The 16,330-nt window shown below is 42.1% G+C and overlaps 1 protein-coding gene across 6 annotated transcripts in view; it reads right to left on the bottom strand.

Annotated features, from left to right (window-relative positions):
* LOC143928001 (myomegalin-like) overlaps positions 1 to 16,330 on the bottom strand; it is a 426,442-nt gene that overhangs the window by 179,180 nt on the left and 230,932 nt on the right. For all 6 annotated transcript variants that reach the window (XM_077452562.1, XM_077452560.1, XM_077452558.1 and 3 more), the window contains one exon: positions 13,779 to 13,918. In XM_077452562.1, coding sequence (XP_077308688.1) covers positions 13,779 to 13,918 — 140 coding nt within the window. The remainder of the gene's footprint in view (positions 1 to 13,778; positions 13,919 to 16,330) is intronic.

Raw genomic sequence — 16,330 nt, forward strand, 5'->3', positions numbered from 1 at the left:
TTTTTTTTTATAAAATATTGCACTCAGAATGCAGGGTTGAGGTGTGCGTTGCAGTAAGAATGCAGGGTTCAAGGAGTGTGTTGCACTCAAAATGCAGAGATCAGGAATGCATTATGCTCAGAATTCAGGGTTCGGGACTGTGTTACGCTCAGAATGCAGGGGATCAGCAGTGCATTACGCTTACAATTCAGGGTTTAGAGGTGCGTTGCGCTCAGAATGCAGGGTTTAGGGATGTGTTGTGGTCATAATTCAGGGATCAGGAGTGCATTACACTTAGAACGCAGGGGACCAGGAGTGCATTGCGCTCAGAATGCAGGGTTTAGGGGCAAGTTGCGATCAGAATGCAGGGTTTAGGGGTGCTTTGTGCTCAGAATGCCGGTTTAAGGAGTGGGTTGCCCTCAGAATGCAGTGTTTAGGGGATCGGGGGGGGGGTGATGTGAAGGGTGGTAGAGGACACTGTTATGGGGGTGACTCTGCCCATAACAGTGTCCTCTGTACCCTTCACATCACCCCCCCACACACAGTAGTGTCTTCTGCCCCCCCTTCCCCTATAGCAGTGATCTCTTCCCTCCCTCTCCCATAGCACACGCATAGTGTCCTATCTGTTTCCACAGCAGATATCGGGAGGCAGCACAGTTCTGGACAGAAGGCGGGAGCTGGCAGAGTGACTTTTTTCTAATAGCAAGCTGGTGATTGGTTGCTTAGGACCACCCTGTGTTCTACTAACCATTCACCAGCGGTTTAACATAAAAAGTTAAATTGGCCAGCTCCTCCTCCTGTCCTCCTTCCTGAGCTTCCTTACGGTCTCCGCTGTTCACAACAGCGGAGGATGGAGGTGAGAGGGAGAGAGCGAGACTGGGACATAGATGGTACGACAGAACTGTGGAGGAGGCTGAACTGGCACATAAAAGTTGGGGGACGGCGGCGCAGGAACCGTTTTCTGGTCTACCTGTCACCTGCCTGTGGTCGACAGGTGGGCCGCGATAGATGGGTTGACGGCCTCCGCATATGAGCATTCTGCATCTTTATATGTGGTCTGGGATTTAGGACTCACTTGCTAATTATTTATCTATTTGGTTTGAACAAATCTGGTATGTTTTTATTACTTATCATTTCTGTTTACAACTGAGTTATGAATGTGGGCTCTACCAGCAGGGTAGGATGTACTTAACTGATGTATCTGGTGTGTGCTGAATCCATGCCTATGGGGGGGGGGGGGGGGGGTTGAAACAGCCCCACCTGATTATTGCTATGTCACTCTATATTATATAAATCTTAGATAGTCTTGTTGGCTCTGGGGAAGAGGCAAGGCCTTCAAATGTGTTAGCCTGCTCCGGATATTTGCCCTGTTATGTGATATGCTGCAAAATAGACCTAAAGCTACTGTCTTTTTTGAAAGGCTGTGACGTGTTTATTTTTGAGTATACCCCTTTTATCTATTAAAGACTTTATATTAAGGATAATGTACTAGGTCTGTGCGCTCTGTTTTATTTTGTGATTTAAGTGCATTCAAACTTCCCTAGTCTCTTAAGGGCAGCAAGGCGTGACATATCCAGAAACCCAGGATGAGAGTCTAGACAAGAACTACGTTTGGGTCCACTTTCAAGAGCAGAAGATTTGTGTTTGTAATGTACTTTGAAGTATCCCAACTGTGACATTGGGGTGTTTAGCTCAAGTGGTTAGATGCATTTTCAGTCCACATCAGGCAGGCATTTATAGTTAAAGGCCTGGTAGCCCACGTTTATTAAAGGAAAAACAAAACAATAGTCCATCCAGGAATCCCACGCAGGGGTTTAACTTCATTGAGCACACAAATGAAAACATACCAAGCCACCTAGCTCTCAATTGTCAGCAGTTCCTCTGCTTGCTCCCAACAGATTTATCAATTCTTTCCAGCCCCCTGGACTCACTGGCTTCCTTAGTCTTCCTGAATCTCAAGGCTGTCAGCCTTTCCCAGTCCCTTACACGGACTACAGTCTCCCACAGGGCAGACCACTCTCCAAACACAGGCTTGTCTTCAAACAGCAGCAGCAAGCTGCTCACACTCCACCATCCTCCACACTCTACTCCCAACAGCCCCTCGTTATATGGGCCGTGTGCAGCTGGGCACACACCCTGCTCGCTATCGTCAAGACCCGGACACAGGGTTGGAGATCCCGTCCCACCCATGACTCTCAGGGATCTCCAAACTACAGAATCCCATTTGGAGCTAGCAAAACTTGGAGAAAACTGACAGAGCAGTTTTCTCCATTTAAACGCTACACTCTGTAGTCTTACAGTCCACAGATATGCAAACTCTGTGTCTGTGTCTCTTTTTCCTCCAATTTCATAAGGACAGAGCCTCGCTCTGTCACACAACCTTGATATAAGTCGCTGATTGCCACCATTAGTAGTATAAAAAAAATTCCAGTATATACAGGTGCTTCTCCAAAAATTTGAATATCATCAAAAAGTTAACTTATTTCAGTAATTCAATTAAAAAAGTGAAACTCATTCAAGCATTTCTTTCTTTTAATTTTGATGATTATGGCTTACAGCTAGTGAAAACCCAAAATTAAAGGGATTGTAAAGTGAATATTTTTTTTTTAAATAACAAACATGTTATACTTACCTCCACTGTGCAGCTCGTTTTGCACAGAGTGGCCCTGAACCTGCTCTTCTGGGGTCCCTCGGCGGCTGTCTCGGCTTCCTCCCGCAGGTGCTTCTCACGATCATGCAAGCTCCCTCGCATGGTGAGAAGCATCTGCGGGCGCGCTCCCATGATACAGCCGGCGGCTATAGCTGCTCGCTGTATCACACGGGCCCGCCCCCCGGCGCTCCGCGTCAGTGGATGTGATTGACAGCAGCGTGAGCCAATGGCTGCGCTGCTTTCCATCCAGCCACTCCAGCCAATCAGCGGCCAGGCTGAACGGTGGAAAGGACGTTGGGGGACGAGCGCGGGACTTTCGAGGGGTGAGGTAAGTAAAACGGGGGGTTGGGGGCGCAGGCACTGTCAGATGTTTTTTCACCTTAATGCATAGAATGCATTAAGGTGAAAAAACATTTACCTCCACAACCCCTTTAAGTATTCAAAAAAAAAAAATAACATTACATAAGACCAAAAAAAAAATGTTAATTTTAGTTCAGAAATGTTGGCTTACTTAAAATTATGTCGGTGTACAGTATAGTGTTCTGATCCTTCACATATAATTCAGATTTTAAAAAAACATTGAACTAAATGCTGTATTGTAACAAAATAGGTAAAAGGCCAAGGGGGTGAATACTTTTGCAAGGCACTGTACTTTGAGATGATGCCCCAGGTGTTCCCCACGGACAGAAGCAAAGTAGGCTTCATTATTTCTTTGCTTTTTGATAGAGCCTTGGCCTGGGCAAACCCCCTATGGGAGATGCAAAAACCCATTTTCCTAAGTTAGTTTGTGGCTTCCTTTAAAAGGGTATTTGACGTTCCTGCTCGCTAAACTTCTGCTGCCAAAAGCCTCATGTCTACCAAACTGAGTACGAGAACTGTTGCTGATTAGACCATTGAATTCCGTACTCTGGCAGCAAAGGTTGCTTGGAACAATGAGGCCCTTGTGGTTGCTTTTTATCATGATCTCTTGGATAGCATTAAAGATGAGATAGCAGCCCAAGACTTAATCACGTTTGCCATTCTCACTGACTCCAGACTCTGAGAGAGACCTTCCTTTAAGGAGCGTTTGTGGAAGCCTCCTGTACATTTGGCACCATGCTTGGCATTCCCACCCTTGCCTCCCTCACCTCCCATGCCTCCTGGTACGAGTCCGCTAGTAAAGTAGAACCCATGCAGTTGGGCTTCACATGTTTCTCTGCGGAGGAGATGGCCTTTAGGAGGAGGAAGGGACCTTTATGTGCCTTTATTGTGGCCAGGCAGGTCACTTTTTAAAGTCTTATCCTACCCCTCTGGAGAAAGGCCAGCACCTTGAGGTGCTGTAGGGGACAGACCTTAGGTGGCGTTGTTGCATCCCCAGTTATCCTGAAGGATAAGCCTCTAGTTATGGTTACCCTTTCTTGGTTAGAGTCTTCCATCAATACACAGGCTGTAATCGACTCTGGGGCTGCCGGCCTGTTCAGATAGTGACTTTGTGTCTAAGCACTTGATTTTGCTGCAGCTTCATGCCACTCCACTTGCTATTGAGGCTATTGATGGGAGACCTTTACAACCTGCCCATGTGACTCATGACACTGCTCCGTTGACCATAGCCGTAGGAGCTCTTTACCATGAGATAATCCAAATTCAAGTAATTTCCTCACCTCATTACCCAGTGGTCATTAGTTATCCTTGGTTACAGAGGCACATCCCCTCTTTTGATTGGCATCATGCTGAGGTTATTTCTGATCGCCACAATGCAGTAAAACATGTTTTCAGAAAGTGGTTAAGGTCTTGTGTACCTCTTCACTCTCCTCCTTGCCAGAGGAGTACTGCAAAGTTAGCGATGTCTTTGACAAGGGTCAAGCTGATAGTTTGCCTTCACACCAGTCATATAATTAAAGGGTTTGTATGGGTTTGTTTTTTTTGTTTTTTAAATAACAAACATGTTATACTTACCTCCACTGTGCAGTTCGTTTTGCACAGAGTGGACCCGATACTCCTGTTCTGGGGTCCCTCCGTGGCTGTCTCGGCTCCTCCCCGCAATAGCTAACCCCCCTCTGGGATGCTCTATCCCGAGGGGTTTCGATTGCAGGCACGCTCCCTGTCATACACGCTGCGTCCAATCTGTGCTGCTATCAATCTATCCTATCTATCCAATCAACAGCCAGACTCTGTGTAGAAGAGGATGCCGGGGGATGCGCACAGCAGGTGAACAGGCTCAGGTAAGTAAACGGGGGGCTGATGGGGGCTATCATTGCCAGGTGTTTTTTTCCCCTTAATGCATAGGATGCATTAAGGTGAAAAAACACGAAACTTTACATCCCCTTTAAGCAAACTGGTGCCATGCCCCCTTGTGGCCGGGTCTACTCTTTGTCTCAGAAGATAAAGCCATGGAGGACTATGCTGCCGATTCACTTTCTCAAGGGTTCATTCGCAAATCCCTGTGGTGGTGAACTGAGACCTTGTATCCATTGATTACGGAACTATTTAACCGCCTCAAGGGAGCAACGGAGCTCGATTTATTCGTAACTTCTCTTCCGTGGTCAAACCTCTGACTGATATGACCAGGAAGCATGGCAATCCACAGAATTGGTCTCTGGATTCTCTTAAAGCCTTTGATTCTCTCAAGGCTGCCTTTGTTTCAGCTCCTGTGCTGGCACATCCTGATCCTACGTTACCCTTCATTCTTGAGATTGATGAGTCTGAGACTGGAGTAGGTGTTCTTCTGTCTCAACGTCCTACCTCTGAGAGCGCTATGCATCCTTGTGACTACTTTTCTAAAAAATTGACTCCTGCAGAATGCAATTACGAGATTGTGGACAGAGAATTGCTAGCTATCATTTTAGCTCTTAAAGAATGGAGACATGTCCTTGAGGGTACCACTGTGCCGGTACTCATTTTGACTGACCATAAGAATCTTAAATTCTTGTCTGAGGCTAAACACTTATCTCCCAGAAGGGCACTACGGGCTCTTTTTCTGTCAAGCTCCAATTACGTCTCATTCTTACCCAGTACTGAATGCAAGGGCTGATGCATTGTCACAACAGTTTTCATCCTCTTCCAAGAGGAAGTTAGTTCCTACTCTTGTGATACCTTCAAATTGCATTCTAGCCTTTATTCGCACTAGTGTCACTTCACCTTTGGGTGACAGAATTCATGCTTTACAGAGCCATACTCCTCCTGAAAAACCTTGTGACTGCTACTTTGTTCCCGAGAATCTACATGCTGCTTTGCTCCAGACATACCATTCCCCCAAGGCAGCTAGTCACCCAGGAAAGAATAAGCTTACCTAGTCTATTTCTCAACAATTCTGGTAGCCTAGTCTCCGAGCTGATGTAACCACCTTCGTAGCCGCTTGTTCCATTTGTGCTCAGAGTAAAACACAACACCTTCCAGTGGGCCTCCTACAGCCCATACCCAATGGAGAGAGGCCTTGGACCCACTTGTCTATGGATTTAATTGGGGAGTTACCCAACTTCCAGGGCAACACGGTTATTCTTATGGTGATTGAGCAGTTCTTGAAGATGTCTCATTGTATTCCGCTTAAGAAGTTGCCCACATCCAAAGGACTAGCATCCATTTTCACTCGGGAGATCTTTCAGTTACATTGGCTACCCAAGGTTATCATCTTGGACAGGGGCAGTCAGTTTGTGTCCAAGTTTTGGTGAGCCTTTTGTGCACAATTGGGAGTTCAGCTTTCCTTCTCCTCAGCATAACACCCACAGTCCAATGGGGCCATAGAACGAGCCAACCAAGCCTTGGAGCAGTTCCTATATTTCAGACCTCTTACCTTGGGCGGAGTTTGCTCACAATAGTGCCGTCAATGTTGCCTCCAAATTATGGTTTCCAACCATCCGTATTGGCTGACACATTTGCTCCTCAAAGAATTCCTGCATTAGAGGAGAATCTCCGTGATCTCCGTTCCATTTGGGTGCAGGTCCAAGAGTCCTTGCAATGTGCCAATGATAGGTACAGATTCCATGCTGACCGCCGAAACCTACCTGTGCCTTCCTAAGGAGGTCTGGCTGTCATCTCAAAACCTCCAACTCAGTGTTCCCTCACTTAAACTGTCACCGCAGTATATTGGGCCTTTCCGTATTCTCTGTAGGATCAACCCAGTGGCTTACACATTAGACCTCCCTTCTAACATGCGTATTTCAAATGTATTCCGTATTTCCTTATTAAAACCTTTGGTGTGCAACCACTTTACCCCCTTGGTACCACGTCCTCACACAGTTCAGGTTGAGAACCACGAAGAGTATGAGATACAATCGATCATTGACTCCCGTAGGTCCCATGTGCGCATATAGTACATTGTTCATTGGAAGAGGTACGGTCTGGAGGAATGCTCTTGGGTCTAATCCTTGGATGTACATGATCCTGCTCCCCTCCATGGTTTCCATAGACAGTTTGCCCCACCACCTGGTGCTCCTCCGAGTGGGGAGGGGTCATTGAGGAGGGGGTACTGTCAGGGCTGGGCTCTTAGCAACTCTCTTCTCTGTGCTTAGACTGCTCAGCTCTCGGATAATTGTCAGGTTATCATCTGCTCATCAGTCTCACCTTAAGCCGGCCCCTTCTGGCTATTTAAACTGCCTTGTTCATTCCTTTCCTGCCTTTGCCTGGTCAACATATCTGGAGTTTTTCTGCTGTGCTACTTTGTCCAGCTGATGTCCCTTCTGGTTCCTGATCCTGTTTTTCTGCCTCCGACTACAATGATCTTTGGTTTCCTGATTACTGGCTTTTCTGACTATCTGCTTTGGCTTCCGATCCATGGCTTATGTTTTGACTACATTTACTGGTCAGTATCATTTTTACCATTACATTAAAAAGTGTGATTTTTACTGCATTTCTGTCTCAATCTCATTCATGGTTTATGACAATAGTCCTGACCCATTTAGCACATCTTTGTCCTAACTTTTCTAGCACCTGATTTCGGGGATGTTACCTTCCAGGTGACGTATGCCACACAGGGTAGTCATGCTCCATGCTTTCCAGATTTTGGCCAAGGGCCTACAATTGTTATAAACCTGGCTAATCTGCCCCTTTCCCATGGACCCTTGGTAAATTCTATTGCATTTGAAACCCCTAGGCCTTGCGAGATCCCTATTTAATTCGGCTACATACGCAAAACCAAATATCGCAAAAAAGTGGTTTGTCCCCTTGGTGGAAGTCCATCCATGCATAAATGCCTTCTTCATTAAGAAGCTTATTAGCATTCTCCTAGACTCACATAAAAAAAAATCTTAAAAACCTGGGCCCCATGGATACAATACGCCCATCGCTCCTTGTCCCCTGACAGCTATACATTGCTATAGACATTAAGGCCCTGGATTTCTGGTCGGAGTGTCCCCCACCTGCCCCCCCCCCGTTCTCTTTTTCCTCTTTTAATGTTGTTCTATTTCCTCACTTCTTTTTTCTCTCCCGCGCCCTGACCTGGGAGGCATTGGTTACTATGCCTCTTGCCTATCCTCTGTAGAAGACCCGACTCTCACATCCACTCCAAGATTACCTTCCAATTGATGGCTAATGCAAGATTTACCCCCCCCCCCCCCCCCCATGCCTTCCTTTTTTTTCTCCCACACCTTCCCTTTCGTACTTATCCTCTAGCTTGACCTTTATTGCAATCAACTGTAATGTATTTTCTGTTGCTATTTGTCTATGCTTTTTACTTTAGAACATTTGTATGGGATACAAAATGTATCCTTCAAAACTTTAATAAAAACTTATTGCAAATTAAAACATTTTTTTTTTTTTTCAATATTGCACATTTTCTTGTTATACAACACTAAAAACAAAAGTATAAACAAAACGAACGAAAAAGTAAATATTAATGATAACAAAATAAAACTAACAATCAGCAGAAAAACAATAGCTAAGGTGAAAAGGGGGAGGGGGTAGGTTTGGAGGAGTTAGTTAGGGCTGATTAGAGTTAGCAAAGGATTAATAAGGGGTTAAATAGAAATACATTTTATTTAAAAAAAATAACTTACAAGAATGCTTTAACTAATGTCATATGTTCAAAGGTCACAATGTTTTGGAGGTGGTGATCTGCATCATGTTACACCCTAAATCTGTGTGTAACAAGGTCTTAACGATGGTTACCTCATTTTAATTGCATATTTGTAAAAAGGTTAGAACGCATCAATGCAGTGGAAATAAAGCTCCCTCTCTGCATACAGTGGTGTTAAAGTGTTTGTTACCCCAACACTTCAGATTCCTGATATGTGAATGCTGTACCATGTTCTTGTATGAAAAAGTCTCCTATTCTCTTTGTATTGCTTCCTTTATGTGAAATCCTTGTTTCTTCTAGTACCCTTGCTTTCCTATTAAAAACTGGCCACACTAAGCAGGAGAGCACACCGTGGTGAGTTCTATAGCTGTGCTGGAACTCAGCCTGCTCTTTTCTAATCATCAGACTTGTCCTGACACCCCCCCCCCCACTGCACAGCCATTCACTGGGAAGCTCAGTGTGCTGCTGCTTATCCTCCCCCCCAGCTCTTATGCAGCTGAGAATAGAAGGAATATGATCACTTATAAAAAAGGGGGAAAAGGGTATTTATGTTTTTTATATCTATACACAAATGTTTTGCTTTTCATTTCTATTCATATTGCATTCATATTTTAAACTGAATGGGTTGTTTTACAAGGTGATCATTTACAATCACTTTAAATAGAATCAAACATCCTCCATCAAACGCAAACTGAACAAAATCAGATTGGACCCAACCAATTGCCACATACTTGAAAAGCAAAAATACTATAAAAGTTACCTAAGCAGACTCATTGTTAGCCAATACATTGCAGTAGCTAAAAAAGCCAGGCACAAACTAATTCTGCCTAAAATGTACCACAGTCTAGGTGTTTTTTTTTTATTTGGTTAGATTTTTATTCCCTTGTCAATGCTCTCTGGAAGGTGGAACCGATACTCTTTTTCCATAACCTTGTCTACTACAGGGCTTATTATGATGTTTTTGGTATAGAAATCAAACAAGCCATTACAAGAGAGACTTAAAGTGGACCTTTAGTCAAAAAATTAAGTCCTGCTAGATCACTTAAGACTGGCTCCTTTTGCAGGTCTAACTATGAAAAACATTAAAAATAAGTGCCTGTTTAAAATCCGTTAATACACTGTCTCACCCTGCCCTGCACTTGCTCAATTGCTGTCTATTTTTAGGCACTACCAAAATTTTAGAGTCTAATCTGCTGACAACATTAAAGCAGAATTACGTTCTCCTATCCTTTACAGCCAAGGAAGCTGCTTCTGTTTGCAACTGTCATGGTGCTGCACAGGTTTGACACCAGCTATTTAATGGTTTGAAAGTTTGGTTGTGGACACAAGCAAATGTGACAGGTAGCAATCCGGGAAATGTAACTATTTTTTTAAACTGTTAAATCAATGGGTCTAGTTCCGTTTTATGATTTACTGCTGTTCAGGGGCTCTGGGATTCAGCAAAATGCCAGCCTCTAGCAAGAAGAAACGTTGAAGGCAATTTACAGCACACACTAGTTTTGGCAGCATAAATATTAATGTGGAATACATGTTGCTTGCTAATGAACATTATTTTTTATCAAGATGTTATGGTTAAAGTTTCACCTTAAATAGGAAACCTGGGTCAGACGTCTTAAAAACTCTTTTCTAAAAAATGATGTGAAACCCCTGCTCTACATCCATACAGTATATTTAGCAAGATTATGTATGAAGGGTTTTAAGATGCAGAAATGCTCAAGACCAGCATTTTAATGATTTCCGAACCTGACAAAGACCTCAAAGACATGGGCAAACTTCCAAATAATATCAATATTAAATATTGATGCAAAACTCCTTGCAAAAGATTGCATATTGCTTAAGTTTTTGATATCAACAAATCTAAATCTAAATTACACTCTCTACAAAGCCAAGTAGAATTTTTTTTTAGAAGGTTAGATGACTGGTGAAGAAATAGTGACAAAGTAGGATTCAAGGTTTGGAAAAATAAACCCTTAAAGACATCGTAACTGCCAAAAATACACCTTTAAATGTTTTGCCTTTACCCTACATACAGTATACCACAAATTAGTCTTCAAACTCATGTGGGCAATAACTTCTCCACAGGATGTGGAAACCTTGCAAGATGATCTGAACAAATTAATGGGGAGGGCAACTGCATGACAAATGCGGCTTAATGTGGAAAAATGTAAATGCATTTGGGTGGCAAAAATATGAATGCAATCTACTCACTGGGGGGAGAACCTCTGGGGGAATCAAGGATGGAAAAAGCCCTGGGGGTCCTATTAGATGATAGGCTCAGCAATGACATGCAATGCCAAGCTGCTGCAAACAAAGCAAACAGAATATTGGCATGCATTAAAAAGGGGATTAACTCAAGAGATAAAGCAATAATTCTCCTACTCCATAAGACCCTGGTCCGGCTGCACCTGGAGTATGCTGTCTAGTTCTGGGCACCGGTATTCAGGAAAGATGTACTGGAAATGGAGCGAGTACAGAGAAAGGAAACAAAACTAATAAAGGGACTGGAGGACATTAGTAAGGAAGAAAGGTTACGAGCACTGAACTTATTCTCTCTGGAGAAGAGACGCTTGAGAGGGGATGTGATTTCAATTTACAAATACCATACTGGTGACCCCATAATAGAGATAAAACCTTTCAGCAAAAGGGGGTTTATTAAGCCATGTGGCCACTCATAAAATAAGAAGAAAATAGGTTTAAGCTTTAACTGCGTAGAGGGTTCTTTACTGTAAGAGCACCAAGGTTGCGTAATTCCATTCCACAGGTGGTGGTTTCAGTGGGGAGCATTGATCATTTAAAGGGGTTGTAACCCTAGTTTAAAAAAAAAAAAATAACAAACATGTCATACCTTCACTGCGCAGTTAGTTTTTCGCAGAGTGGCCCCGATATGCTTCTTCTGGGGTCCCCTTGTGGCGCTGGTGGCTCCTCCCCACATTGAGTGCCCACGTTGGAGAAGACTCTCCTAATGTGGACACCCGTGCGGGCGTGCTCCCGAGTCCTGCTTCTGTGTCCATTCACACAGAAAGCAGGACTCAGCCTGCATCATTGGATTTGATTGACAGTAGTGGGACCCAATGGATGTGCTGCTATCAATCTATCCAATAAGGACACGAGACACCAGCTAGAGCTGGTGTGCTCGTTACTGGCCACAGAAAGAACAGGGTCAGGTAAGTGAAACGGGGGCTCGGGGGGCCTGCAGCACCACAGAAGGTTTTTCATCTTAATGCATAGAATGAATTAAGGTGAAAAACCATGAGGGTTTACAACCCCTTTAAAAAAACTATTAGATAAGCACCTGAACAACCACAACATACAGGGATATACAATGTAATACTGACATATAATCACACACAAAGGTTGGACTTGATACACTTTTTTTCAACCTCACCTACTATTTAACAATATTTCAGTTTTATCATGCCGATACAAATACATAACTCCCCTGACCCACTCTCCCTCAAAAAAAAAAAAAAAAAAAAAAAAGACCCACACCAGGACTAATTATCAAAATATATTTCCAGCATACATTTCCCAGTGCCATGTTTTCCAAATCTTTTCAAATTTGCCCACACATCACCTCCTTTCATATACTGACTTTTCCATTGTTATCATGGTATTAACCATTCTCCATCACCATCCATTTCTAAACAATTAATTTTCTAGCCTGATAGGGACAACTTAATACTACTATTTGGATTGATGATGGGACTGTTTGATATTCCTTTTATTCCCTATACATAACTTACCATAAGGTTATGTCAACAATTTTGTTACAAATACTAAATGTATTGTGCCTCCCACCTCCTCCCAGTATCTATGTAGTTTGGGGAAACTCCAGACCATATGAATGAGGCCTGTGTCCAAGTTCCTATGGGCATCTCCCAAACAAAAATTAATTTCCTCATGTATAATATGTCCTATGTATTATAAAAATCTACCTAAATTTTTGGGCCTAGGTGGCACTGAAATTGTGCATCCTTCTTAACAATGACATACAAATAAAAGCTACTTAAAAGAAGAATGAAGGTGTGCTGATTACTTATTCTGCTTGTATGGCTATCATCTAAATTTAGTCATTAAGGAATTATACATACCTTAAACATATTAAGACATGCACAACACAATTAAATATGACAAAACACAATACAGGCATAAAATCCGTTTTATTTTGACTAGCAAAACTGTGCTCGTTCCAGAACAGGCAAGGTTAAGGATATCACAAACAATGTTGAAGAAGTGTTTTATATAAATGAATGTCAATAAGAAGTGGAAACAATGTGTAAAATTTTGTAATGAAAGAGGAAATTAAAGTTCTATATCTGCAGGAGTGGGTTGCCAAAGGTCAGGGCGTTGAGCAGTATTTAAAGAAGAGGATGCGTGAGAGTATGGCAGGGAGCAGTTTGCGCAGTGAAGGAGTGTCAGAGAGTGGATAGTACTGTATATAATTGTCAAAAGGTATGATAGTGCGCAGTATGTGCTAGAGAGAAGTACCAGATGGTACGACAGTGGGTAGTGAATGGGGGGAGTCCTGAAGAGTATGACAGTGAGTAAATGTGCAGGAGAGAAATGTGAATGTATGAATATAGGCAGTATATGCATGATCGAATTGCGAAGGGTATGACAGAGGCCAGTATGTACAGAAAATAAATTACAGTAGATATAATATTTGGGAGCACTAGTGTAGAGCAAAGGCTATGTCAGCATACACAATCTGGAGACAGGGTGTGTAAGAAAAAGCAGGGGAAAGAGTAAGAACTATTGGAGGATAGGTCTTGTTATCTGTATAGAGACAATGAAAGGTCTATTAGAACCAGAAGTAACAACACGTAGAAACTGGAAACTGGCTTACCAGATCAGTGGATCAATATAGGATAGGAGGGAGGGATTAGTCAAAAAATGGTTTCACAAATATGAGATGTCTAAATGTACTAAATTATATGTAATATGAGGAAAGCTAAAATAAATAAAGATATCTAATGCTGAATTGGTCAGCTTAAGTTAGCAATAAGTTATGTTCTTTATTTCAATCAGCAGATTTACTTTGTTAGCTAATGCGCTTTGGGGAAGTTAAGCAACACAATTCACTCTGGTTAAAAAGCAGTCAAACAATCTGTAATTAGTTGTCATGCTTCATAGGAAAGTTCAAACACTCTGTTTCCCCACCTCCAAAACTAGATACAAATATGTTTTCCGACTGCAGGGCGGCTAGTTGTTCAATTGTTTTCATCAAGGTTTCTTCAAGCTGACTCCTCAGCGTCTGTATAGTCAGAACCTCATTGAGAATTTTGGAGCTGAAACTAACACTGTTAAAATAAAGAGTTTACAGAATTAACATATATTCATAATATTTTCACCATTTACTAAACAGAATAAGATAGAGAAGCAATCCTCAAAAGCAAAGTTTGAGTAAATTAATGTGTCAGAACACTCAAAATGTACATTTTAGGCATAGGTGGAACCAAATGTGCTGTCATCTTCTGATTTCTTATGCCTTGGATACAACAAGATCTCACTGCCATCATTTTCAATTCTGTTCCAGTCCAACTTTTGAGTTTTGGGTGATCCCACCCACCTTTGCATATTTGGGTTTCATTTGCTAAGGTTAAAAATAAATGAAATAGACAGAAAGAAACTAAAAGGCGAATGCCACAATCCAGAGCTTTACGACTGTAAAGGCTAGGTGGTTCCTTTTAGCATATAGATCTACCCTGTTCCTAGCCCCATCCTCTTACTGTACAGAACAGCTCCAGCAACAATCAAGAGCATACAAAAAAAAAAGACTGAAGTAAAAATGAATTGCTGAAAGAGGACATATTCAACATTGGGTGGTCTATGTAGAAACCCAATTATGAATGTGGATGGACAATTAACAATAAAAGGCATAAGAGAGGTGATGATGGACAAGGATCACATGTATATAACAGTTGTGATATACTTTTTTCCTTGTTCTGTTAAAGCTTTATAAGACAACTATCAATGAATGTGTTGTCAAATGCAGCTCACAAACATAATTTATTACCATGTTTTATCATAATTTAGCCCACCTCTCTTGTTTTAATACCCCCTGCTCCACAATGCTTGAATAATTGACTGATTGGTCAACTGTAAGCCCTTGTACACACGGTCGGACATTCTGACAACCAAATCCGTTGGATTTTGTCCGAAACTGTTGCATACACATGGTCGGACAAAGTTGTCGGAAAATCCGATCGTTCAGAACGTGATGAAGTTATTTCATTACGACGGGATTACGTTCAGGCTAGTAGCCAATAGCTTTGGTCTAGGAACTTGATCTGAGCATGCGTGGCACTTTGTCTGATCAGAATTCTCTACACACAATCGGACAAAGTCCGATCGGATCATATTGTCAGAAAGTTTTATAGCCCTGCTCTAAAACTTTGTCCGTCGGATATTCCGACGGAAACAGTCCGATGGAGCCCGCACATGGTCGGATTATCCTACAACACGGTCCGATCGGACATTGTCCGACCGTGTGTACAAGGACTAATAGTAAGGAAAAATGTATCCTCCTCCTGTGCATGTCCTATGTCAGCTTACTTTTGTATTGGGTATTATTACACCTGTCATGCTTCCTCCAGATACAGTATATCTTTAAGTTCGCTCTAGCAATAGAAAACATTTTCAGTGCCTCTGAAGTATGGAGTAAAGAACATTATAGTCAAAGAGGCACTGGTAACTTGCACATGTAGTCAAAGGAAAATGTCAAACAAGCTTTATAGCATTGGCAAGGTGGCTCCCACACGGCAAGGCTTCCCTCAATGGGCAGCTGACAGAAACTCAAACCATAGAAATACAGAAAGGAGTGCAAAATCAAAACAGGATAAGAGTCCAAAATCATTTTAATTGTTGGTTAAAAAGTAACATAAAAACATTCAATGGGTCTCGTGGACAACACCATTCCCCCTTCATCAAGTATACCAGAATAAACATAATAGTCAAAATGATGAAAAATGAGGTCTAAATATGCATGCATACGACCATACCACAAATTCTAGAACATCACATAATAACAACCAAATTGTAACATAAACTTCAGTTGTCTCAACTGAATGCATACAACTAAAGTTTGTGTGACAATTATTTTATTTTATGTGATGTTCTAGGATTTCTGGTATATTCTCATATGCATGCAGATTTTTCATCATTATAACTTTACTTTATGTTTACTTTGCCCCGATGAATGGGCAGTGATGTTTGCCCAAAATGCATTGACTCTTTTTATATGACTTTTTTTTACCAACAATTAAAATGATCTTGGACGTTATCTCGCAAAAACTCTGCGCCATACATTATCCTTGATATGATATATAAAGAGATCTTATCCCATACCCATTGTACACTCCCCACTTACACAAAATTATGGTCAAGGGATCTGGAGATGGAGATACCCCCCCTGAGGATTGGCACACTGCATTTGTGTTTACATATAAATCCTCAGCCTCTCGCTATGCGCAAGAGAAAAATCAGGACCCAGTTTCCATTCATCAGCTCTTTTCTGAATCTTCAGACATGTTTCTGTCATGAAGTGAGAGGAACATATCTGCATATATGGTAGGAATGTAACTGAATCAGTCCATTTTGGAAATAAATCTTCCAGATATATAGCAAAATCTATGATGAGTCTTTCACCCCTTCTTCACTTTTGTCAGTTTTACCTGGCTCCATTAAATCACAAAAATCTAATCTTCTCATAT

This window comes from Lithobates pipiens, unplaced genomic scaffold (assembly GCF_037356315.1).
Source record: "Lithobates pipiens isolate NorthernLeopardFrog02 unplaced genomic scaffold, aLitPip1_a1.2 Scaffold_23, whole genome shotgun sequence".
In the NCBI taxonomy this organism is placed as follows: Eukaryota; Metazoa; Chordata; class Amphibia; order Anura; family Ranidae; genus Lithobates; species Lithobates pipiens.